Source organism: Dunckerocampus dactyliophorus, chromosome 18 (genome assembly GCF_027744805.1).
Source record: "Dunckerocampus dactyliophorus isolate RoL2022-P2 chromosome 18, RoL_Ddac_1.1, whole genome shotgun sequence".
In the NCBI taxonomy this organism is placed as follows: domain Eukaryota; kingdom Metazoa; phylum Chordata; class Actinopteri; order Syngnathiformes; family Syngnathidae; genus Dunckerocampus; species Dunckerocampus dactyliophorus.
The window spans coordinates 13,642,581-13,670,219 of record NC_072836.1 but is presented as its reverse complement, the minus strand read 5'-3'; the positions used below and the strand labels follow the sequence as shown (position 1 = coordinate 13,670,219).

General features: G+C 40.6%; 2 protein-coding genes across 2 annotated transcripts in view; both read right to left on the bottom strand.

The window, feature by feature from the left end:
* The window catches only part of abcc1 (ATP-binding cassette, sub-family C (CFTR/MRP), member 1), a 44,064-nt gene extending 34,614 nt beyond the window's left edge, over nt 1-9,450 (bottom strand). The window contains exons 1-3 of the mRNA XM_054758695.1: nt 8,806-9,450; nt 4,428-4,604; nt 4,200-4,328 (exon numbers count right to left, since the gene is read on the bottom strand). Coding sequence (XP_054614670.1) covers nt 4,200-4,328; nt 4,428-4,604; nt 8,806-8,853 — 354 coding nt within the window. The 5' untranslated portion in view covers nt 8,854-9,450. The remainder of the gene's footprint in view (nt 1-4,199; nt 4,329-4,427; nt 4,605-8,805) is intronic.
* A 2,694-nt stretch (nt 9,451-12,144) lies between these two features.
* LOC129171778 (sarcoplasmic reticulum histidine-rich calcium-binding protein) lies at nt 12,145-24,339 on the bottom strand. Its single transcript, XM_054760773.1, has 6 exons — nt 23,650-24,339; nt 19,451-19,569; nt 17,223-17,291; nt 14,375-14,426; nt 13,119-13,155; nt 12,145-13,039 (listed from the first exon to the last, which is right to left on the bottom strand). The coding sequence occupies exons 1-6, from the start codon at nt 24,059-24,061 to the stop codon at nt 12,997-12,999; spliced, it is 732 nt and encodes a 243-aa protein (XP_054616748.1). The 5' UTR covers nt 24,062-24,339; the 3' UTR covers nt 12,145-12,996.
* Nucleotides 24,340-27,639: the final 3,300 nt, after the last annotated feature.

Here is a 27,639-nt window from a genome sequence, read left to right as displayed (position 1 = left end):
GGAGGAAGTTTAAAAAAAAATGAGACCACTAAAAGTTATTACTGTCCATTTCATAGGAGATGGCTATAGATCATTTTACATGTTCAAAGATAACATCTTTATCCTTGATGATGGTCATGAAGTTTGAGGGGCTTGGACCAGGCTTGCAGCCAATGTTGATCAGCATTTCTCCACTTTTACAATGTCAAATTCCACTTTTCATTTTCCTTTTCTCCCATCAGAAAAGTCCACCTCATGCAAGTAAGGATCATACAGTAATATATGGTGGTGGTAGAGTGATGGTCTGGGGCTGTTTGTCTGCTTCAGGACCTGAAAGACATGCTGTTATAAATGGAACCATGAATTCTGCTGTCTACCAAAAAATCCTGAAGGAGAATGTCCGGCCATCTGTTCGTGACCTCAAGCTGAAACCAACTTGGGTTCTTCAGCAGGACAATGATCCAAAACACACCAGCAAGTCCACCTCTGAATGGCTGCAGAAAAACAAAATGCAGATTTTTCGAGTGGCCTAGTCAAAGTCCTGACCTGAATCTTATTGAGATGCTGTGGCATGACCTTAAAAAAAACGGTTCACGCTCGACAACCCTCCAATGCGGCTGAATTACAGCAATTCAGCAAAGATGAGTGAGCCGAAATTCCTCCACAGCGCTGTAAGAAACTCACTGTAAGTCAGCGTAAACACTCGATTGCAGTTGTTGCTGCTAAGGGTGGCCCAACCACTTATTAGGTTTCCGGGGCAATCACTTTTTCACACAGGGCCAAGTAGGCTTGGATTTTTTTTCTCTCCCTTAATAAAAAGTTTAATTTAAAAACTGCATTTTGTGTTCAGTTGGGTTGTCATTGACTAATATTTACATTTGTCTGATGATCTGAAATATGTGTTCCAAACTCAGGAAGAGTCAAACACTTTTTCACACCGCTGTACATCATTGGGAAGAAGATACCAGACGAAGAAGATAGCATTTTATCGTTTGTTTCATAGATGTCGTTCAAATTCAGAGTTTCGGCTCCCGCAAAAGAAAATTCTATTAAAATTAACATCCGGTGACTGGCTAGGCCACTCCAGGATTTTAGAGAGTACTCACACTAGGCCACTTCTAAGCTAAAGTATTACCCAATATAGCACACATAATCAGAAAAATAAGCCATTTAAGACATAAGTAAGACTGGTGCGTGTTGCTATAAATGTGTTCCCTCAGGGAGGTGAGTGTCAAGTGGCATCGGGGCTTCGGAGTCCAGTTTCAGCTTTGCATGGGTCACGGCTGCAACAGTAGCCCATGTCTTTATTAGGGATTATTATTGTGCCTGTTGTGAAATAATTCAAACCTCCAATAAAAGCCCGTTGAGGGTAATTTGACTGTCGTCTTGTATTTCTTCCTTTTTCAAATGGTTACATCTCTCTCTCGCCAAGCTACTTGCTGAGGGTAATAGACTAATTTGTGTCCTTTGTGGCCGCATGGGTTAAGCATAGGCTTTGGCGGTCAGAATTTTTGCTGGTTAAAATACGTATTTCACTCTATCAAATACAAATTCATTACTTATTATTTTAACCTAAAAACACTTTCAGTAAAAGCGTTTGTAGATTACATGTCTTTGTACAGGGAAAAACGACATATGTACTGCACTGTATGTCTTTGCCTCTCTGAACATATTTTTCAAGAGGTCCAAGTTGGAAAAAAGGGTCAAGTCGTCACCTGAACACCCACCAATAAATAACCTGCTTTTGTGACGAACTGTTCATGAGGCCGATTCTCCCACGCACTCTTCTCATAACTGGGTCCTTGTTAAAGATCAGAACCTTTTTCCAGCATGCAAACCTTTCTTGAAACCCCAGCTTTGTCCCCTGCTACAGTGGAATTTCAAAGCCCTTTCACCCTGAACTTTTCGAAGTATAAAAGGATCAGACAAAAATGTGTGTGTAATTGTTCAAGTCCAGCTAGAATTTTCAACTGAGTGTTACAAATCTAAACTTTGCGGAACCTGAACTTAAATCAAGCAAGTCTGTTTCTTCTTAAGATGTAGGCTGGAGCCAATCCAAGAGGACTGGTACTGCACAATACTGGCTCAGATCAGCTCTACTCGCCTGTGGGTTTTCCATTTTATCATAGCAATGTGGCGTAGTGCAAAAAGCACACTACAACGAATGAAGGAGAATGGAGACATGCTGAAGGCTGAGCGGTGTCGCCACGCCAGGCCCTACAGGCCCTTTGATTGATTTATAGCTCTTCCAGCAAGACTTGTATTTTCCACCAAAACAACTCTCGTTGACTAGTTATCCAGCTTCCGATGTAGTAGTAACCAATGGCAATGGCGCCATCCAGATCGTTATCGGAGCTGTAACTCATCGATGTGGAACGCCACACTTTGATCGTACAAATTTATAAGAGACGCACTTCAATTTGTGCGATTGTTTTTGTTTTGGTGGTCTTTTTGGCGGCCGCTCCACATTTGCATAACAACAAAACATCAAAGTCAAATAAATTCTGTATAACAGGGGAAGAGTATCTCACACTTTTCCCTGGCAGAGCAAATCTGTTGAGCACGTAAGGGCATTTAGACCAACAATACTATCTATCTAAAATAATAACATTAAGATATGTGAAATAATTCCCATTTAGCTTTGTAGTGTCATTGAGAGACTTTTCATGAGATTACAGGTACTCACAACACTTCCCTCTGGGACATAATGTACAGTATACTTCACATGTACACTTAATATTCACTGTATGCTCATGACTTTTACATCAGTGACGCCTGTACTCTGCCTTGTGAGTATCTCTTAAGTGAACGATGAGAACTGACAGGTTATATTGTAATATCTGCAAATCCGTCCTCATTGTTCACTTCAAAGAGCTGTTCAAATGACTCAACTTCAAAATGTCACATTTCTACAAGCCAGCCAGCCAGCGGATAACAGCTGTTAGTGTCAACACTGTCAAACACCAACAATAGAGGAGAAGAAAGGTCTTCTGTGCAGTGGAAACCCAAAGGCATTCCTTTGATTGGGAGACTGACGTCAACATAAGAGGTTGTCAACATCTAAAAGGATTTTTGAACCTACGGCAGTTTGTTGACAACATTTTCTCCGATCTGTGAATGCATTCGTAAAAAATGTTGAGATTAGAAATCTACCGGGGAAAAAAAGTAAAGGGTCTTTGTTCCTAAGTGGCAGTTCTTTTCCTGTTTCCCCCTTGTTTTTAATCGCTTCTGTGATTTCTGTCACAACCACAAATCCGCTCTTAAAAAAACACGTGAGTAATAATGATGACGTTAATACTACAACAGTTGTTGACGTAGATTGATTTTTCATCAAAATGGCAGCAGATAAGAACATTTGGATGAGTCATGTAGGGTTGTGAACAATAAACCGATGCAACCGGATATCCAGTTTGATAAGCGGGAGTTACAGCTGCGTCAGTGGCGGCCTCCTGGATTGATAAGAATCAGCCACAAATCCTTCGATTAATCGATCGTAGAGACATGCACCAGGTATCGCGAGACAAGCAATCGGTTGACAAGTGTGTCCTAAACAACGTGAGAGCCTGCGCTTGCTGGTGAAATGATGCCGTGACTGGAGACATACATGCGTGTAAATAGTAGCAGCGCACTAGCGCTAGCTAGTCACCAAGAAAGATTTTCCAACGCATCAGCAAAACAAAAATGTAACAATTGGAACATCTTTGGATTTTACGAGGAGGACGAAAAACTGGACAAAAGCCACACCATTTGTAAGCTGTGCAGAGCAGCGCTGAAATCCACTGGAAGCGCAACAAATCTTGACCAGCGAGACCAACAGAGATGAAATATGGTACCCTTGTTTCTGGGACTGTTGGTTAGCTTTTTTTGAATTGTTAACTTGTTTACTTTTAAATGTTGCACCTTTGTTACCTACCTGGAGTAGGTTACACTAAGGCTGAAATATAAGCTTTACTATTATGACATTTACAATATGGGATTGTTTACTTTTCCAAGCTAACACAGCATTTTCATGACACCCATGTGGCAAATAGTGCCATTACTTATCTTTGCTTGGACACATTTGAAATGTGTTTGTAAATAGACAAATATCGGATATCGGCCACTTAGACCAGCAGTGCCCAAATCAGGAACAGACATTGATTCATTCAATGATAGGGCAATTTAGTCTTCCTTGAACCAAAATACATCATCAGTATATGACATACTACATACTCTCTCACCATGGTCAAGCCCAATATGGTAGGACTAACAAGGTGGACAGCCGCACGATCCCTACTGTCAGAATTTCTTTCCCAGAAAGAATAGAAAACATCTGCCCAGCAGATAATCCATAGTAGAAAGCCAACAGCCTGTGGAAAAAAGAATAGTTCTTAACCATAGTAACACACCTGATGCACAGTTGCATACTTCAGATATTCCATGCAACTGTAACTTTAAACATGACTCACAGTTTTGGCTTTGTTAAGGTGACTCATGCATATGTAGCCGTGGTTATGGCTACGGAGGTAGATGAGGTAGATGGGAGCACACAGCCAGAGGTACAGGCATGGCAGCCACACCAGGACAGTGTTCTGGAAACACTGCGTAAAGTCCGGGTTTGAAGTATTCCATGTGCGGTTCCAATCCTGGTAGAGACGAGAAGTTAAATATACTCGTGATATACGCTGTTTTTCAGTTAACGTCCAAAAATTTACACCAGAATTTTGTCTCTGCTTGCGTGCATTCTCCAGTTAGCGTACAATATGGCGCCCAATGCAAGACATGATTAGTATATTGGCAACAAGAGACCGAAATTGTTCCGTGACACTTGAAAAAGTTAGTACGTACCCCATGAACATGATATCCACTTTCCCGTAGGACCGAATTAGGTCCGAATTAACCACATTGTTCATTTGTTTTAAAAACAAAATGTCACTGTAGTAAAAAGTCACATTTGAAGACCAGAAGCTAGGCGGATAACATGTAAACAAAGATGCAAGAGTAGTCAAATGGCAATTGGTTTGGTCAGGGAGTGATCAAACACACTGGCATCGTTTGGCATAGCCTGTGTCAAGCTATCAAACTGAAGCTGTTGAGGTTTTAGTTAGTTCAAAGTACGTTCCTTGTTGGAGCAATACAAGACGCGTCATTTTGCTCAGCAGGCATATAGGATTTGCCGTCACACGGTGGTCGGTTTTTGTGATCGGCTTTGAAGGGCGCTTATCGCCATACGTCGATCACATGTTTTTAACGGAAATCAGACGATATTAATCGGTGGCCGATTGATCGGAGCATCCCTAATAAAAAAAATATATATGTATATTTAAAAAGGAAAACCGCACTTTTATGCTTATGTGAAACATAAACACATATTTCAACAGGAGAAAACAAGTTAGCATGAGCCAACCAACAATGCGCGTCATGGGAGGCACCCATTATCTCACTGCACGCCAGCGGGGGCACGACGACATGCACGAGCACAAAATTTAACATGCCCGAATTTCGCTTGTCGCTTGACTGGAAAGAGACTCGCGATAATCGCCCTGTCACGCAGGTTCCATAGAAAATGGATAGAGTAGAGGGGACGTCGCCTCCCATGTGTGGCGCCCATAGGAGTTGCGCAATGTGATGTAAACAATGAATAATAGGAGTTTAAAGGTGACTATAGGGGTGTTATTTCAGATCTACAGGGCTGCGATATTGTTAAAAACCGCATTTGGAAAGTCATAAAGAGGTTCGCGATGCTCTAACTATGAAAATATTCCATTTATTAACATTGAATTCTGTATCGTGGAAATTTATCACGAGGACAACTGTATACCAAAAAAGTTTAATTCATAATAACTTCATTAATTAAAAAAATAATTATTTGAAATCAATGGATAAAATAATAAAAAAAAATTTAACATTTCATAAATAAATAATATATTGGTGTGAAAAAGTGTTTGCACAATTCCTGATTATTTATTTTTTTGCATGTTTGTCACACTTAAATGTTTCAGATCCATCCATCCATTTTCTATGTCGCTTATCCTCACTAGGGTCTCAGCTGACTTGGGGCGAGAGGCGGGGTACACCCTGGACTGGTCGCCAGCCAATCGCAGGGCACATATAGACAAACAAACATTCACACTCACATTCGTACCTATGGACAATTAGGAGTCACCAATTAACCTCACATGCATGTGGGAGGAAACCGGAGTGCCCGGAGAAAACTGATGCACGCATGGTGAGAACATGCAAACTCCACACAGAGATGGCCAAGCGGACAGTCGAACCCAGATCTTCCCGATCTCCTAACTGTGTGGCCTTCATGCTAACCACTCGGTCACCGCGCGACCATGTTTCAGATCATCAAACAAATTTAAATAATAGTCAATGACAACACAACTGAACACAAGATGCAGTTTTTAAATGAAACTTTGTATTATTAAAGGGAGGAAAAAAAAATCCAAACCTACATGGTCCTGTGTGAAAAAGTGATTGCACCCTAAACCTAATAACTGGTTGGGCCACCCTTAGCAGCAACAACTGCAATCAAGCGTTTACAATAACTTGCAATGAGTTTCTGACAGCGCTCTGGAGGAATTTTGGCCCACTCATCTTTGCAGGATTGTTGTAATTCAGCCGCACTGGAGGGTTTTCCAGCATGAAGCACCTTTTTAATGTCATGCCACAGCATCTCAATAGGATTCAGGTCAGGACTTTGACTAGGCCACTCAAAAGCCTTCATTTTGTTTTTCTTCAGCCATTCAGAGGTGGACTTGCTGGTGTGTTTTGGATCATTGTCCTGCTGCAGAACCCAAGTTGGTTTCAGTTTGAGGTCAACAACAAGATGGCCGGACATTCTCCTTCAGGTTTTTTTGGTACACAGCAGAATTCATGGTTCCATTTATCACAGCTCGTCTTGAGGCTCCCAAAGCAGCAAAACAGCCATAGACCATCACACTACCACCACCATATTTTACTGTTGGTATGATGTCTTTTCTGAAATGCGCCATTACTTTTACGCCAGAGTTAATGGGACACACACCTCCCAAAAACTTTTGTCTCGTCAGACCACAGAGTGTTTTCCCAATGGGAATCATCACAATGTTTTCTGGCAAAATTGAGACAAGTCTGAATGAATTATTTTTCTTCTGGCCTGCAGTTCTTTGGATGTTGTTGGATGTTCTTGGGGTCATTTTGGTTGGCACGCCACTCCTGAAAAAGTTCACCACTGTTCCATGTTTTTGCCGTTTGTGGATAATGACTCTCACTGTGGTTCGCTGGAGTCCCAAAGCTGTTGAAATGGCATTATAACCTTTTCCAGACTGACAGATCTCAATTAATCTCAGGTCAGTTAAGTTTTAACAGGGGGTCGGTCATTTTTTCCACACAGGGGCATGTGGGTTTTGATTTTTCTTCTCACATAATATTAAAAAGTTTCATTTAAAGTGCATTTTCGTGTTGTCATTGACGAATATTTAAAATGATTTGATGATGTGAAACCACGCAAAAAATAAATCAGGAAGGAAGCAAACCACTGGATAAACATAAAAATGGGCATTTTTTTGTAAGACTCATAAAAAGCCTGCCTGAAGCTAATCACTCTGAATAAACATATTTAACCTCAGCATCCAAGTACAAATCCCACTGTATGTAGTTCAAGGGTTGCATAATTTACATGTTATTTCTATTGTAGTCATTATCACACGAGTCAATGACGTTCTGTCTCCTGCACTTTTGATTTATTTCATTTTGTGGTTTCTCTTTGAGCCTAAGGATCCAAGAGTTACCTTTGAGTTCAGGTTCTTCGTGTTCCAAGTGTGGTGTGACAGACTAAAATGTTTCAAATGTAGTGGAACAGTGCACATACAAGAGGCGTTCAAGCAACCCTGCTGTGGTTAGCCATGTGTGAACACGCTGTGTCTAAGACGTTTGTCTTTTTCCGCTCAGGGCCACACAAAGAAAAATTTAAGGTTGCTGGGGCCCACTTGGATATTACTCACTTGTCTTTAATTGATTAAACACTAAAACTACACCAGTGAAGGTCACGATATACTAAGTTGTTAAATATATGTTTTAAATTAATTTTCGATTCTCCCTTGGGCATCTCTATGTGGAGTTTGCATGTTCTCCCCGTGCGTGCGGGGTTTTCTCCGGGTACTCCGGTTTCCTCCCACATTCCAAAAACATGCACGTTAGGTTAATTGGCGACTCTAAATTGTATGAATAGGTATGAATGTGAGTGTGAATGGTTGGTTGTTTATATGTGCCCTGCCATCGGCTGGCGACCAGTCCTGGGTGTACCCCGCCTGTCGCCCGAAGTCAGCTGGGATAGCATGCCCCCGCGACCCTAATGAGGAGCGGCACAGAAAATGGATGGATGGATGAATATGATACTATATTTTATATATTTTTTTTTAATATTTCACCTTTCTGTTGAGTGGCTCTAATCCTTCATGTTTCATGTTTGTATCAAATATTCCCCAAGGACCATTAAAAAGGGCAAGCAACAAATGGCTCCCGGGACGCACTTCGAACACCATACTTTTGATATTTTTTTTACGTCCGATAGGACTCGCATTCTAAAAAGGTGGCGTCGAATGTGACATAAAGCGGGTTAGTCATTTCTTGTAAACAACAGACACAGACAGTACGTGGAAGGTTACAAACACTGAATAATATAACAACCGATGTGTTTCTCAGGCGGATATTCGGCCACATGGCAGGCATAAGCATGACATTGGCATCATGTTTACAGACGTTAGCATGTGCCGGTCGGTGACCGCCGGTAGCTATTGCTAACGAGAGCCGGTAAACAGAAGGTGAATACATTCAAAACACGACAAATCACCAACTCACCCAGAAATGGTCGGATCCGTCCGGGCTGCAGAACCTGTCAAGCCCCATTGGCCGGGACGTAGCTGAAGTTCAAGTCGTGACTGTGAGTTGTTTGGAGTTTAGATTTTGTAACCTGTCTCTCGTCACATGCCAAGCGGAAGGTTGCAACTTCTTTGGATTATTTGGAGCGGCTCATTCGCACATGTAATGAGTACATACTGCCACCTGCTGTACAGTCGAAGAACGTCGCTTCTTATACACGATGACAAACGGTGAAAATATGACCCTAAAATGAGTTATTTGATTATTTTTTTTCTGTGACCATGAAATGCACTGAAGTTACTTAAGCGCGAATGCTACAGTGACTGTCGGCAGGAGAGATGTGCAAGTCACCAACGAGTCGTTCAAAACGGGAATCACTGGTACTGGTCTCTGTTAAGTCGGTTATTTCTTCACCCCTGCTACAGCTAGCTAAATTAAAAGGGAAACAAGGTAGCATGTCATTAATTGTGCAACTGTAAGTCTAACTGTATTTTGTACAAAAGTATTAGCCCTGTGGAAAAAAAGCAACAAATTTGGTCCTTGCCTCAAATCAACTCCCCTCCCGACCTGAGCTGCACCACAAACTCGACAAAACAAACAACTGATTCACTCAGCCCGAGGTCGTCACCGTCTCAGCTGTGCTCGACAAAGACTCGAGTTTAATTGACGCACGGGTGCAACTTGTTGCGCATGAGCAACTTTCGGCGCATGGCTCTGTGACAGGTGGCTCCAGTGAATTCAGTGAGCGACTCATAACAACTCGAGTCAGTCAAAGGAATCAAGTTTCCCATCAATTGTGGGCAGCTTACCAGAGTAGAATTCAATAGAGCAACACATCTTATCTTCTGAATGCCTTACATTTGTATTTCAGTTAGTTTCAGCGGGGTTTTTTTTTGCGTGAAAATGCTTAATTTTGACAAAAAACGTCAAATTTGTTTAAATATTGTAACGTCTCTTGGAGCACTTCATGCTTCCCATTATGCTTTGCTGGACTGCTTTGGAAATAGTTGTAAATATTACGTGTTTAATGTGATGTAAGCTTTTTGTTATTTCATGTCGTATTACTGGTTACCCAATGTGTCTGTTTATCTGTTGACGTTAAGTTTGCTGTGTAGTGCTTATCTCTTTTATCTTTGTCTGACACCATGGACATGGTTCGCGTTCTTTGTAGTTATCCCCTTTCGTTCCGACTATGACGCAAGCCCATTGCAAGTTTTGCCCTGACTATTGCATACCCAGCTATTAAAGGCAAGAAAGGATGTATTATTTATTCATAGTACACTCCTGATCAAAATTTTAAAAGGTTTTCAAGTAGTTTCAAAATGCAACAAGAAGAAATTGGAGTGAGACAAAAAAAATTAGAGTCAGCAATTTATTGCAAACAAGCATTAAACTGAACTAGGCTTTTCATCACCTGATCAAAAGTTTAAGACAGGGGTGTCCAAACTACATCCTGCGGGCCAAATTCAGCCGTCCACCTGTTTTTATCTGGCCCGTATCTAAAGTCTAAAAATATAATGGACTATGTACCGCACATAATATGTACTGAACTGTTTTGTTTGTCTTCGTTTTAAACACCAGGTGGAGACTAACTGTCTCGAACTAAGCAGCATCTCCACAAGGAAAGCAATTACAGAATGAACCAATGAGATGCATGATTGCAAGCGAGAGCTATTGCATGCTTCCTTGAGGCTGAATCAGTGGACGACATTACTCCTCTTCCACTGGGTGATGGCTCAAGCCGGGAAAGGTGTGTTGAGTCTGTGCGCAGGCTGGTAGTTACCACGACATTGTTAGCCTGGACAGAGGGGCTTGGCTTGGAGCTAATTAGCTGAGCTTTCGCTGTGCACCATAGGCTGTGTTCACATCCAAGTCAATGCCAATTTTCTTTTGCTCAAATGTGACCTATTTTAACATGTCAGTGTGAACAGTACAATTACATTTTTTTTGCCTCTTTCATTTGTAGATATAAACGTAGCCAATGTTACCGCGGGATGAATGGTTATGTTGCATAGTTCCGACTTATACGACGTAGAAAGGTGCGTTTTGCCAAGTGGGGGGAAGGTACTTACAGGTGTAGACAAAAGTTCTTCTTGTCATGAAATGATTCTGTCAGTGACACGGCCCATGTCAACGACTTGCTCAGGAGGTAGAGCCGGTCGTCCAGAAACTGCAATGTTGGAGGTTCAAGCCTCGCTCCCTCCACCCAATTGTTAGTGGTGGTCAGAGAGGCCGCAGGTGCGAATTGGCAGCCATGTTTCCATCAGTCTACCCCAGGGCAGCTGCGGTTACAGATGTACATTACCACCACCAGTGTGTGACCGTGGAGTGAATGAATAATGGGCTCATTTCACTGTGAAGCAGTTTGGATACCTTGTAAAAAGGCGCTATATAAAATCAATCCATTATTATTATTAGGTGGGGCTTGTTGGAATCAATCAATTGGAATCATACAGAAAATACATCTATTATACAGTTGAATGAACAAATTTATTTTTCATCATGCCTCCCCTGACGACAGGTCACTGGGTTTTACTGTAAAACATGCACACTGCACTTCTGTCTGTTGTATTCTGCTGTTGCCACAGGAAAAAAAAAATAAATAAAATGAAATTTAAAAATTGGTAGGCGGTGTTATGTTTTGCAGCTTCAGACTATTTTTCTTTGGTGGAAGAGGGAGGAAAATGGCTCTTTTGCTCGTACAGGATGGCGACCCCTTACTTAGTATAACAGTCTCATTTGAGTTTGCCAAATGAATGTACCTTACAGCAGTGGTCCCCAAACCCCGGGCCGCGTGGGTCATTTGGTACCGGGCCGCAGAGAAAGAAAAAATATTATTATTATATATTATATATTTCAATTTTTGTGTTTTATTTTGAAATGTGGCCGGATTCTCTCTGTTACATCCTTGACGCATGTCCATTGTGCGTGTGCTAACTTGCTCTCGCCGCACAGATAGACTACTACTGTATTTTTAGCATTTTTCTTTCACCTCATATTTGGTGTCAAATGCTGATACTATGTGGGAATGCATAAAGGTAAGTTTTGATGACTTATTGAGTGCTAATGCGCACATTTGTCTCAATTCATGCTAGCGCACTGCCTTTTACGACACACGTCAAACAGCGATGTAATAATCTCTCTGGAAAAACTTGGCTGAAACTTGAACTGGTGGATGGTGGGTCGGCATTCATTTTGTGCTTTTAATTTGATGTTATTCATGTCTTAGTTTTACACAATAAATAAATAAGATAAATTGGATCGCTATAATGTATGACCCCCCCCCCCCCCGCCCTCCGAGATTTGTGGGAACACAAGCCGGTCCGTGAATCAAAAAAGGTTGGGGACCACTGCCTTACAGGATGCCGTAGTACTGTGTCAACTAAGTAGCATGTGTTTTGGTGTTAGGTGTGTGAACCATTATGGCTGAAAAAACAAGCAACGTTGAGCGAATCCGTCCACATCTTTATTGTTACCACACGGTTCAACGAGCCAAAGGGTCAAATGCAACAGTTTGTTTCACGTAATATTGTACGATGACCAATACAGAGTCAGAGAAAACCGAATCACACATAAACTGGGGCATATAAAAACTGAGGTTTGACTGTATTGGCCGAAGTTGCCCCATTTCTCAAATGCCCGCTGGCTTGTTTTCTAATGTCAGACAATATCAAATCATGTCAAAACAAGAAATATTAAATGTCATGGTCATCGCTTAATGCTGCATGTTGTATTCAGGTGTGAGGACGTATTTCCATCAGTGAAAATCTTCTCTTTCATAGTTGGGATGCATCGGCTTGTCCAAACCGTTTCCGGTGAGGGCCACATACTGAAAAATTGAAGGAGGGGGACCGCTTTGTGCACACTTTGTACATTAAAGACGCTAAAAGCACACCTTTGTAGGTCAATATGTGCTAAGCTATATGCGAATAAAACATCCACGTCTTAGATTTGTGTTATAGGTGACAAAGCAAATTAGTGTAATTTTTTCTCAATACTGTATATACCATTAATAAATTACATTTTCAGCATATGGCCAATAAAAATAAAAAAGCACTGTGGACACTCCGGTATACAGGAAGCGAACATGAGTGAGGCTGTCAAAAAAAATGAACAAATAGTTATCAGAAGTGAAGGTGAGTCAGTGGACTGGCCACACGATGGCGCCACTCAGTTGTCGTCGTCATCGTCCTCAAAGACATCCGCAACAGTCCTGTGGAGACACAAAGTCGTTTGAACACAATGCGGAAAAGGCTGTGGCATTTTCATTTTTTCGTGGATATCGGACTCACTTGTAGATGGACCCAGTCACCTTGTCAAGGAAACCCCCTGGAGGAAACACACGTGTTGTTGTTATTGCATGAACGCCATTGTTAAAAAGGACGCTACCCTGATCATTTCAGAGGCTTTCAAAATGATTTATATAATCCCTGTGTGGCACGATAGTACGTTTCTTTAAAAAAAAAAAATCTATAAAAGCCGTGGACCGCGTAAATATGCATTCTTCTCTTGGCGAAAACTCTAGGATTCAGCAGCATTCTACCCCTGGCCACGCCTACTCTGTTGCGATTGGTCAGAGGTAGTAGAGAGAAGAGTAGAGAGAAAGAGGTAGTATTAAAGGAAAACTACTTTTTTTATTTTGCCCATCAGCCACAATCTTATGTGAGATATGAACACATGTCTTTCTGCGCTCTAAAGATATAAAAACAGCTAAAAAGACGCTGCTAAGAATGCACGTAATGGGAAACACTTATTCCGCCTCCAAAGCCGTAAAACGTGACGTGCATATTAACCAAGCTACAGCGACATTGTTATTATTATCGTTATTAACATTGTTACGCCAAAGAACTCCGTTCCCGGCGTAGTGACACCTCGCCACACCTCTCCTCCGGTGGCGACGAGCTTCACCACGCACGCGCTCACAATGCCTCAGACCACTACCGAAAAGTTAACTGTAGATATTGGAGCTGCTGCTACTGCGACTGTGTTTTTGTTTTTGAAAGGTTAATGCTAGGTGTAGGCGTTTCCTTTCTACGTTGCTATGTGAAATCACTGCACCCAGGAAGGAAGTTCCGGTAATGCTTAAAAGGACCAAAATATGGCAAAATACTGTAAGTATTACATGTTACATGAATGTACCTGTTACTACATGGCTTTAGCATGTATATGAAACCATTTTTGGAGGTGTTTAGCGCCTTTAGTTATCTTTTTCCCGCGACTTGGTCCGGTGTTTTTGGTAGTGTTTTCCCCCCCGTGGACACTCTTAGTTCTTGTTTTGTACTTTGTTTCCATTATTAAACTATTTTTGTTTCACGGAAGTGTCTCGTGTCCGGTCTACATAGTGAGTCCTACATACGGCCACGCGCCATTTTGTGACAGTTTTCTATGTTGCTACATTGTTCAAAAGCGAGTTTCTTGATCAACATTTTTTGCTTGTTTGCCTAAAATCTAAAATCGTACCGTGTTTTATTCTGTTTCGAACAAATTAAAGGCAAAATCACAAAGTCACTGAAGATCTTGGAAAACAGTCAGTTTTGCAGTCACTCACCAGGCTGGCAGAGAGTTTGACAAGCTGGACACACGTGGCAGAAACTGCACATCTGTGAACACGTCACAAAAGCGGGGGATGAGTGAATAGAAGGAAGAAAATGAACAATCCCATCAAACTGTGTTTTGCTGACACTTGCATCCTTGTTTGCTTGATGGGCAAATGGATGTGACACGTCAGTGTGCCACACATTTATCACCTAAGAGTCACATTTATCGTAAGATAAATGGCCGCCTTTTTCACAGTGGCGGGTTTGACTAATTTGTGAAACTACGCTGCAATAAATTAAATCTAAGCAAGATTAAAGAATAAAAGATACATATTTGATAACACTTTCAATAAGGTACACAAAATTACAGTAGTTAATGAGGAATGAACCTACCTAACACTAACCTTAGCCACTACTCATCAGTTCTTTAGTTCCTCAGTAACTACTCTAAATGTATGTGCCTTAGTTCCTCAGTAACTACTGTATTTTTGTGTACCTTATTGTAAAGTGTGGCCACATATTTGTTTCTGCTAACAGATGACTTTGCTTAGTTTAAGGAATATACAGCAGTGTAAAAAAAGTGTTTGCCCACTTCCTGATTTCTTTTTTTGTTGTTGCATGTTTTGTCACACTTAAATGTTTCAGATCATCAAACAGCCATTCAGAGGTGGACTTGCTGGTGTGTTTTGGATCATTGTCCTGCTGCAGAACCCAAGTTGGTATCAGCTTGAGGTCACGAAACAGATGGCGGGACATTCTCCTTCGGGCTATTTTGGTAGACAGCAGAATTCATGGTTCCATTTATCACAGCAAGTCTTCCTGGTCCTGAAGCAGCAAAACAGTCCCAGGCCATCACACTACCACCACCATATTTTACTGTTGGTATGATGTTCTTTTTCTGAAATGCTGCGTTACTTTTATAACTTTTTCCCCAAAGGTTTTGGGGATCATCAAGATGTTTTCTGGCAAAATTGAGACGAGCCTTAATGTTTTTTGTTCAGCGGTGGTTTTGGTCTTGGAACTCTGCCATGCAGGCCATTTTTGCCCAGTGTCTTTCTTATTGTGGAGTCGTGAACACAGGATTTTGTTGTGGGGTCTTTTGTGACCTCTTGGATGAGTCGTCGCTGCACTCTTGGGGTAATTTTGGTTGGCCAGCCACTCCTGGGAAGTTTCACCGCCGTTCCATGTTTTCACCATTTGTGGATAATGGCTCTCACTGTGGTTCGCTGGAGTCCCAAAGCTTTAGAAATGGCTTTATAACCTTTTCCAGACTGATAGATCTCAATTAATCTGAGTTATCTTTTAATGGGGGGGCACTCACTTTTTCCACACAGGGCCATGTAGGTTTTGATTTTTTTTCTGCCTTAAAAAAAAAATCATTTAAAAACAGCATTTTGTGTTCAGTTGTGTTGTCGTCGACTAATATTAAAATTTGTTTGATGATCTGTAACATTCGAGTGTGACAAACATGCAAAAAAATAAGAAATCAGGAAATGGGCAAACAGTTTTCCACATGTACAATATTATGTAAAATGATTATTATATTTTACTTCCTGTATTACATAAAATAAGCAAATTTCTGTAATATAGTTAGTTCTTTTGCATCATTATTTTTTCATAAGTATGTATATTATACATTCAGGATTTTTTAAAATTATATTTTAAGCAATACAAGACACAATATATTATTTAAATAATATAAAAACATTTCAAGTCATACAAGACAGAAGAAGATACTATATATTACCGGGTACTTAAAATAAGCTAAATTAACTGCAATTTAAGTAGGAACTTGTTTTTAGATTTTAAGTGTATTTTAGGCATATATAATATATTATATTGTTGTCATGGGTTGGGGTGCTGCTCTGCTGCCATCTAATGTTCATTTGTTGCAGTACACCCAATCACCAGGGGAGGAGCTCAGGCACACCTGACAGTAATCAGCGATGACTATTTAGTTCCTGCACTTCCCCTGACTTGCTGCCAGAACGTTTTCCTTTGCACACCTGATTCCCTTGCTCGCTTATTGCTTCTGATACCTTGTTCCCTTGTTCCGGTCACGTCCTGTTCCTACCGTGAGTAGCGTACTAGTCTTCTTGCCTGCCTGCTTGTGCAGTGTTGTTTTTGGTACTGTGAGTTTTGCTACCTTGCTAGTTAGTCGTGATTTTCCCTATCATCTTTTGTGGTAGTGATTTTTTTGTTCGTACCTTTTTTTGTCACCTGCTAACCGTGTGTGCAGCGCCTTTAGTTACTTTTTTGTTCACCTTTTTCCCGCGGCTCGGCCCGGTGTTTTTTGTTAGCCTTTTTTTCTGTGGACATACTAATTTTTTGTACATTGTCAACTTTATTCAAACCTTTTGTTACACGGAAGTCGTCTCTGTCCTGTCTGCTTATTGGACTCCAACTACGGCCACGCGCCATGTCTTGACAATTGTAAGTTTTTATTTTTCGCAATACAAGACAATACTTATGTTACTTAAAATAATATAAAATATTATTTCAATCAAAGAGATTATGTATATTACCTAAATTAAGCTAAATTATTTGCCAATCATGTCAGGAAAAAAAATACTGTATATACAGTATGTACAGTATATATTGAAAGTATATTATAGTGATAATAGATAATATAGTAACATGGCAAAATATGAAGTATACTTTTTGGGTATATTATATTATTACATTATCATATACAGTGTATAATTATTTCTGAGTCTCTTGTTGGTCATGTATACCACCAAGACAAGATATAGGCTGGTTATTTTTCTTTAGATGTATTTATTCTGCTTAGCATATCTTGACCCACATCAGATCGAGTTTGATTATAAGGTGTTCAAACGTGTCTCAAAAGTGTCTCACCTTGCAGTCATCACAGTGTTCAGATGTGTCCCCTTCTTCACAAGGACATTTTTCACAGCTGTCACAGTGCTGAAAGGGGATGACAGAGGGAATCACATATCATACAACAGAACCTATAGGGAAAAACCTGAGGTCAATGTGACCCTCACTCCTTGTCGGTGTCGACGCTGGCCAGCAAACGACGGATTTGGACCATTTCATGACGCAAATGTCTGAACATTACGACGGAGTATTAGGGCCACGTTGAAACAAAGAATAATCAGAGATTTTGAGAATGGAGTCGTAGATTTCCGAGAATACAGTTGTAAATGTACAAGAAAAAAAGTCATATTATGAGAATACTTACTATTTTAATACTCCGTCGAAACAGGCATTGCCTGAGACAGCTATGAAAAAGGGCGGACTTATGTGACCTTTGGCCTTGGGTGTAGGTAATATTACAGCTTTTTTTTCTCGTAAATTTGCGACATTCTCAAATTTATTACTTTATTCTTTTGTTTTTTACATTTACGAGAAGTCGTGAATTTACAACTTTGTTACTCGAAATCTCTGATTATTTTAATACTTCGTAGCAGGCATTGCCCGAGACAGCTATGAAAAAGGGTGGACTTATGTGACCCTTTGGCCTTGGGCGTAGGTAATATTACAGCTTTTTTTTCTCGTAAATTTGCGACTTTATTCTCATAAATGTGTGACGTTTTTCTCGTAAATTTGCGACTTTATTCTCATAAATTTATTACTTTATTCTTTTGGTTTTTACATTTACAAGAATAAAGTCGTGAATTTACAACTTTGTTACTCGAAATCTCAGATTATTTAAATACTCCGTAGCAGGCATTGCCCGAGACAGCTATGAAAAAGGGTGGACTGATGTGACCTTTGGCCTTGGGCGTAGGTAATATTACAGCTTTTTTTTTTCTTGTAAATTCATGACTTTTTCTCGTAAATTTGTGACTTTCTCATAAATTTATTACTTTATTCTTTTGGTTTTTACATTTGCGAGAATAAAGTCGGAAATTTACAACTTTATCACTCGAAATCTCGGGTTATTTTAATACTCCGTCGAAACAGGCATTGCCCGAGACAGCTATGAAAAAGGGTGGACTTATGTGACCTTTGGCCTTGGGCGTAGGTAATATTACAGCTTTTTTTTTTCTTGTAAATTTACGACTTTCTCTGAAATTTGCGACTTTCTTCTCATAAATGTGTGACGTTTTTCTCGTAAGTTTGCGACTTTATTCTTTTGTTTTTTACATTTATGAGAATAAAGTCGTAAATTTACAAATTTGTTACTCAATCGCTGATTATTTTAATACACCGTCGTAACAGGCATTGCCCGAGACAGCTATGAAAAAGGGTGGACTTATGTGACCTTTGGCCTTGGGCGTAGGTAATATTACAGCTTTTTTTTTTCTTGTAAATTTACGACTTTCTCTGAAATTTGCGACTTTCTTCTCATAAATGTGTGACGTTTTTCTCGTAAGTTTGCGACTTTATTCTTTTGTTTTTTACATTTATGAGAATAAAGTCGTAAATTTACAAATTTGTTACTCAATCGCTGATTATTTTAATACACCGTCGTAACAGGCATTGCCCGAGACAGCTATGAAAAAGGGCGGACTGATGTGACCTTTGGCCTTGGGCGTAGGTAATATTACAGCTTTTTTTTTCCTTGTAAATTCATGACTTTTTCTCGTAAATTTAAGACTTTATTCTCATAAATGTATGACTTTATTCTCAAAATCTCAGATTTTGTTTGTTTTTTTCAATGTGGCCCTAATACTCCATTTCCGTGTGTTTCACCACCTCTTTATGGTGACTTTGGACAACATGTACTGTATTCTTTACATGAATAGTACACACAATAATTGTCGTAAATAGTTTTTAAATAAATACGAGGTCAGCATCATTTTATTCTTTTTTTAATTATAAAATGTGTGTGTTTGTATGTATACTTATGTATGTATTAGCAATTGAAGAAGAGGGGGTAGGATTAAATAAACTCTGCTTCTTCCTACTCCCTTTCGGACAGCGAGACTTGTAACATGAAGCATTCAATGTATGCTGTATGCATGTTCGAAATAAATGAAACCATAACCATATTTGGCATGGAGTTTTTGAATTCCCAATATCCTTGATCCATCTTAAAGCAACACTACATTCTTCCCTTCTTTTAAAAATACTTATTGAGACAATTTGATGTATTTATGCAATTGAAACAGGCTTACCTCGCAGAATTCACAATATGTGCAGACTGAGCCCTTGTTGTATTTGCCGTCATCGTCATCGTCGTCGTCGTCGTCATCGTCATTATTGTCATCATCTTTATCATCATCATCATCATCATCTGCAAAAATGGTCAATATAGCCAACATGCCAGTGAAGTACATAAGCATAAAGGGATACACTGGGGTGCATTTTTCTAAGCCTGTTAGCAAAATAAAAATATGAAACTGGCCTCCGCGTCCTTTGATTCTTTCATTACGGGGCCCTCAGTGTAAAAAGCTGGACACGCCCGCTTCAGGAAGAAGCAGCAGCGACATGCATGAAGCTGAAGAGATACTTACAGGTTGACCGCTGCGCCTCAGAGAACCAACCCGACTGAGTCAGACGTCATACCGCCTTTGGACACGTTCCCATTTGTGTACACTTTATTTCAAAGTACGTTTGAAGACACATGGACAGTGGCGATTGCTGTTTTTAACCACACATGTTCACAGTCGAAGAACAAGAAAAAGGACACAAAAAAAACCACCATTTCATCTCTTGACAAGTTGTTATTTAACAGAGCGCTTCCATATTTCTCTCTTTTCCCAAATACTCTCTCCCTGAAGGTTGGACAGCATTGTCAAATTCTTTCAAATGAAATGCCAAACACACATTTAGAAATGCATAAAGCTACTGCATGTGTAATTACTCAAAAAAAGTCATCATTGATGATCATTTTAGCACATTTTAGCACAAAATAAATGACTTGCCTCTTTACTAAACGATGGCATAAAGGTTCTACAGAGAAAGAGTGAGCCAGAGATCTGAAGAAAGAGAGAAACTTTGTTTTATCCGCAGGGTGTTTGGACGTAGAAGGATTCCAAGTGCCTTCTTCATGGTTTGGGGGTTTAAAGTTATAGTCACACCCCATTTTTGGTACACTATGTTTTTAAATTTCGGTTTAAGTAGTGGCCCTCCTGCACCTCCCCTCGAGCTTAAGGCCATGCCCACATCAACACGGATATTTTTGCACATTTCCCCCCACTCCGGTGTCAAAAAAAAAAAATCTGCACGCAAAAAACACTTACTTCGCATGCATTTTGGCCAATCAGACGCTTGAAAAAAGCAAGCACAGCCGACTTGGTTCCGCATTATAACACCTCTGTTACATACCTATGTTTGAAAATAAAGGAAATTGTCGTGAAAATAAAAGAAATTCTGTTTTATTTGCCACAGCACCCACTCTTGACACAAGAACTGTTCTGGGGTGGCGGCAGGTGGAATGACCCGACTGCCTGCTGTGGTGGGTTATTCTACTGCTTTTTTCACATGGAAGTCAAAACGCGGGAAAAATATGGGAAACAATTTAAACGGGAGAGCAACAGCAAAAAAGGGCAAAAAAACGGGAGTTTCCCGGCGAAAACGGTAGGGTTGACAGCTATGCTCTGTTCATCAATATAGTGATATATTGAGTTACAATATATTAGATATACTATGTATAAATATCTTTATAATGTCATTCACATGGATCCCAGGAAGGAACATGAATGTGTTATAAGTCTGCCACATTCTGTTGTTAAATAAGGTTTCAATGCATGACTTTTGTGGTGCATTTCTTATGACTCAAGTCAAAAAGCGGTGTTTAAACGCTGAAGTCCACCCAAACTAAGTTTGGACGAAAGGCCTAAAAGGCATAGAAAAATGTGCATTTAAAAAAAACAACACAAATATCCGTGTTCATGCGGGCGTAGCCTAAATCTCCCTCTGTCTGTCCGACAGGAATTTGAACCCCCCGATCCTCAAGATCACCGTCTCTCTTTCTTTCTCTGTAGATTCACATGGACACACAAATACAGCTCAATCCAAATTCCAAGCAGAATAGTGAAGGAAGCATTCTTCCCAGTGAAACAAAATCCAAATACAAATGAGTGATATCCACAAAAAAAAACAAAACAGGCTCAGATGTTAAAATTGTCTTTTTGTGTGCTTTCAATCTCTCTCTCTCTCAAACAAAGACTTCTGCAGTCCACAATATCTAGTACTGTATGTACGGAGGACCTCGGACAGGTGGGCTTCAGGTGGGCCAGTTCAATTTCCCCAAAGTGCTCATAATTCTAGTTAAGTAGGGAAGAGAACACAGTGTCAGAGACAGGAAGGGGAATGGAGAGCGAGAAAGTGGTGGAGGAGGGACTTTGATGGATGTATTATGATGTACTGTATAAAGACAACTCACGGAGAGATGATCAGGTTGGAATGGTAACAGTAAAGGGGGGGGGGTCGTGTTTAGCGAGCCACGCCCCCGTTTGAAATCCCATTTGTTTATTTGTACTTTGAAGCATCATCATTGTTTGCGGCAGTACACGTGTACATGTCAACACATTCAACACACAATAGCGGAGTGACAGCAAACCGTTTGTCTCTTCCTGGTAGGGGGTGGGCAAATGGGCGGGGCGGGGCGGGGCGGGGAACTAACACGTGCACGCGCACACGGGCACAGAGTCAAATGTTCAATTTACAGTGACTGATGAACACGGACTCTGGCCGAGGAACGAACACACAAGCGTACAATCCAGGCGCTCATGGAGTGGCAGCGGGGACGGCCAATCACACGTTAGCAAAAAACAAAACAAAACAGCTGAGCCAATCAAGGAGCTTGTGGGCGGTCTAAAGGGAAACATTGTTTTGCGCTTGTTCCTAGTGCTTGACAAAGCGCCTTTTAATAAAGCGGAACATTGTTTTTGAAGAATAAAACCCACAGGAGACCAAAACTACCTTTTGAAAAAGTGCAGGGGACATGTCTCCCCCCCCAAGTTATACAGCATTTGTGAATATATTCTTATATTGCTTACAAACTCATAAGTTCCTGGACACAGGAGAGGTTTGAGTGGAAAAATCCAAAGCCAATACTAGTTTTTGACTTAATTTTGTTCAAACAATTGTATGTGATTAAAAATATATATATTTAGTTGATATTGTTACATTGTATGATACTGTCGGACATATACGGTGGATCCCCGGACATGCACGATTCAGCATTCACAGCCTGGCAAATTTGCTGATTTTTGGTCAAAAAATTCTTATTTTTTTCCAGCAGAAAACCCATCGCATGCACCATAAGTTGGTAAGTTGTACAGCATATACTGAACCTACCACTGTTCGAAGCCCACAGCGTTTACATGTTTGTCTTTATGCTTTACTGATCTTTTTTTTTCATCAAGCGTTGAGATTTCACACTTTGTTCGGCGGTCCTCAAATGCACCACACTTGTGTGCTGTGACCCAGTGGTCCCCAACCCCCGGGCCGGGTCATTTGGTACCGGGCCGCACAGAAGAAAAAATAATGTCCATATTTATTTATTTTTTCCACATAATTTGTAGTCTTAATGATGTTTTATTTTGAAAAGCAGACAGATTTTCTCTGTTACATCCGTCTCACTTGACACATGTCCATTGTGCGTGTGCTAACTTTCTCTCATGCCGCCGATAGACTACTACTGTATTTTTACCATTTTTCTTTCACCTCATATTTGGTGTCAAATGCTGATACTATGTGGGAATGCATAAAGGTAAGTTTTGATGACTTATTGAGTGCTAATGTGCACATTTGTCTCAAGTTAATTCATGCTAGCTCACTGCCTTTTACCACACACGTCAAACAGCGATGTAATAATCTCTCTGGAAAAACTCCAGGCTTGAACTGGAGGATGGTGGGTTGGCATTTATTTTGTGCTTTTAATTTGATGTTATTCATGTGTTAGTTTTACACAATACATCATAAATAAGATGCATTAAAGACACAAACGTGTGTTTGGCCATGGAAGCTCTGGCTACAACAGTCAATCCGGCCTCAGAACACAAAATAATACACGACCATAGCAAGCAGTGTGGATTATGTAGACGCGGCGTACGACCCAGAGGCCTGCACCACTAACACGATCAGCTTTTGTGATCGCAGCTGAAAGGCATTGATCGGCATATGCCGATCACATGCTTTGTCACGGAAACCGGGCGGTTTGGAGCGGTGGCCGACCGATCGGCGCATCCCTGATTTTTATGGGTGTCTCAGTCACTTGCGTTTATTTGATATTCATGGGGGAGCGTCTGTAAATGAAAACATTTCTTAAACTTTGATTCAATTAATGAATATGTGCAGCCGAAGAGAAGACGACTCCAGGAAGTGACAAAGTGAAGGTGGTCGGAAGTGAAACACACTAACTGACCTTCATGATCGTCGTCGTCGTCATCGTCGTCATCATCGTCGTCGTCGTCGTCGTCATCGTCGTCGTCGTCATCATCGTCGTCATCATCGTCGTCGTCATCATCATCGTCGTCATCATCATCGTCATCATCATCATCGTCATCATCATCATCATCGTCGTCGTCATCGTCGTCGTCATCGTCGTCATCATCATCGTCGTCGTCATCATCATCGTCGTCGTCATCATCATCATCATCGTCGTCATCGTCGTCATCATCGCCGTCGTCGTCATCATCATCATCATCATCAGCCATCAGTCCTTGCTCAGAGTGGAATGGCAGATCTTGTGCCTTGGCAACAGGAGCCAGTGGGGTGTGGAAGGAGCAGAGCAGCGCCAGCAGCAGCGCAAGTATCAGACTTCTGAGAGACGCCATCTCCAAAGACCAGACCGGGCCAGTTAAGGAATACACCTGAATTCACTGTGGGGAGTCCACAAGGGCCCGCAGACACACACACACACTCACAACTTCACACACACCACACGGTGACACCGGTTATCCAATGAGCAGGGTCCGGTAAATGGATAATATTCCGAGTAGAAGTCCAGGTACGTGTTCCCCGGTTCCAGAAGAATCCTGAGATTAAAACAAGTCTTTCATTGAATCTGAGTCGGTGTTTGGAAGACAGCCGTCAGTAAGTGGTCAGTGTTGGGGACGCTGGCAAAGAGTGAGACCGACCTATGGGGTAAGTTGATAAGACGGGGTTGGGGGTGGTTCAGACTGACTGACAGGGGCAAATGTTGGTGGGGAGGCTTGCATCCATAAGGTACTCAGGGTGAAGGGGACTGATCCAAAGGAAGGAGGGGTAGAAGGAACAAGTGACGCTTAGTAGCTTTCCATCATGAACAATTATTAATGGTTATGGTAATGGTTGAATTTATTTCACCGTGCATACAAGTTACATTGGAATACATCACATATTACAATTCACACTCCCACATGTCCAAAAGCAGTAGGAAGAAGCTAAGCTTATTTAATCCTACCGCCCGTCCGGTTTCACATCACAATACATTTGTTCACTTCCTGTATTCCAAATGCACTCTTTGCTGGTTGAAATACATAGGAAAATGATAAGGTCATGCAACAAGGTGGGAAAATAGCAGTCAAAGTTCTTGTCACCGTCGCAACTTCATATGACAATCATAATAAATAATATGTATGAGATAGACCTAACAGGACATAGCTGGATAATGGGTGAGTACTGACAATGTTGGCGTTGATCTTAGCTTCGAAGGGACACTTGCCTCCTTCAAGATACACCTTCCATCAGGGGTGTCCAAGCTTTATCCATACAGAAAAATGAAAAGATACAGACGCCACGTCGATATACAGTCAAACCTGTCTTAGCGGCCACCTGTCTATAACGGCACCTGCCTATAGCGGCCACTGACAATTCCCCTGCAGAAAATTTGTGTGTTGTAGACCCTGTTTAGAGCGGTCACCTCTGTATCCCTTGGTCAATATCTGACCGCATATAGCGGGCAAAATACCAACTCGAGCAGAAGCTTCATGCACGAAAAAGTTTCGTTTTTTTAAGCAATGAAGCCGTCGTGTGTCGACTTTAATTACTGAGTAGTAGCTCAGTCACAATTATTCACAAGATCCACACAAACTGTCAGTTGTTCCACATAAAAAAAGCCGTCTTCTTACTTTGCAATGCCGCCCTGAAAAGAATCAATGACGGCCAAAACGGTAATCTTCCCACTTTGCAATGCCGCTGTGAATAGATTCTAAAATGGCCAAAACACCTGAATAAACATCTAAAATTTCATTTAATTGCCGACTAATTAGAGATTAGAAGCCCATTCAATAAGAAAGGAGCGATGGTGTTGTTAGTTTACTACCATCTTCGCACTTCCTCCGCACTCTATTGTTCACGTACACACCCATTCAAAAAAAATAAATAAACTCACATTTGAAACGAGAAACATGAAATGATGTTTTAAATGGAAAGATTATATTAAAACCTTTTTTATTAAAACTGAAAATTTTCTTCAAAAAAGTTTAAGATCAGCCAACCAAATCAAAATTCAAAAACAAAATATTCAAAACAAACATAACAAAAGATAATACTAGCACAGCTTCTAATCACAGACATGTTAATATGTGCGCGCACAAATTCAAAATGGCCGCCAACCTGTCTATAGTGGCCACTTGTGCCGTTTCCCTTCAGCGGCCGCTATAGACAGGTTTGACTGTACTTCACATTTGTGTTTATCAAACCAAACCGATGTAGGTCAGCATACGATCAGCAGCAGACTCAGCAACTACCTGCCCCTACTGTAAGTCATTGAGCATTTGATTGATAATGATTATAACTGTAAGGATATCTATACAGTGGATCCCTGCAATTCAGCATTCACAGCCCTGTAAATTTGGAGGTTTTTGGTAAAAAAAAGTAAAAAATAAAAGGCAGTTGTTTCCCCAGAAAACTCATCTCATTTAGCCAAAGTTGGCAGTAATGTAGAAATACATGATAATGCACTTAAAATGTACAGACATGTTTATGTCTTCATGCTTCGCTAATAACGTTTTTTGGCCAAGCGTTGAGATTTCGCACTTTACAACTTCTACACCATGACTCCGATTACATCTGTTCATCAATCACCTTACATTCATTTGATGTCAAAACAAGACAGTTGTGACATTTTTACGGCCGACTCAATTCCTCCAGATTTTCGCTATTTGTTTGTGGTCCCAGAAATACGAGGAAGAAACCTCAGTTAGGGCCGTTTTTTTTAACATTTTAGTGCACAAGCTACACCTGTCCTCTGAGAGCAAGGATAGCGCATGCATGTTTCTGTTTGTCAACATGTCGCCAGTATGTTTGCAGAAACATTTATTATAAACCATGACTTTCTATAGCCCGTGTGGCGTCATTATTCTTGCTAATCGGACAATAAAACATACAGCGAGGTACACACCGTGAAAGAGCGGAGGCACATGTGAGCTGGCAGGTGCTTGTCGCCGCCGTCCTTATGTTTAAAAAAAAAAAAACCCAACCTGTAACTGAAATACACAAACAGCAGTGCCAGCGTCAATGTCTCGGCTGGAGTCAACAACAAGTAAAATGTGATAAAGTTATTTGAATGCTCTGCTGAATTAATAAATGAATTGGACTGCCAAGATGGAGAATTGATTCATCTGCGAAATGGAGACTGCATTTTCAGCCAAAACAGATGGCGACTTTTACAAGAAAGTAACAGAGCTTTTCCTGCAAAAAAAATAAAAAAAAAGTATGTACTTCATCTTCATCTACAAATACTGTATGTATTTTTAACCCTGCTGGTTTGCATGGGGGTTAGTTTGTAACTTTTGGGTTACACAAAAAAATACGGCACTGTGAATATACGTATCAAACATGTGCCTGACAAGAATCCACATTTGTTGCAAATGGGAATAAACGTGTGGCTATAGTTAGATGTAGATATATGTGCATATTTTTGTATTATATTGTCGGATATAAGGTATTTTCTCCGGGCACATGCCGTTCCAAATGGACCTGTCAACCCCCCTGCAGTAATGCATGCTCAAACACAGAGGAGCACAGTACCGTATGGCTGCTAAAGTTGGGCGGATCAATTATTATCATAATATAATATTACTATATGATATTAGTTATATTTATTTTGTCGTAAAATGGAACAATTGTATTATTTTGTTGACATTGTTCAACAAATTGTACAACAAATAAGTTTGTTAATAATATATATTGTTTTGTTTTTGTAAAATCTTTGTACTGTGTTTTATTGTGATTATAACCATGACCAACAAATTAAAGGTAAAATCAACAATATTAGCAATTCTGGCGCTGTATTGATTTGGTATCGGATTGATACCAAAATATGTAATATCGCCTAATGCTAGACCGACCGTCGTTAGTCAATTTTGAACCATGAAAGCTTCTTGCAAAGTTGAACTACGTACTTGGCTGTGCGTTCTGATACGAGGTG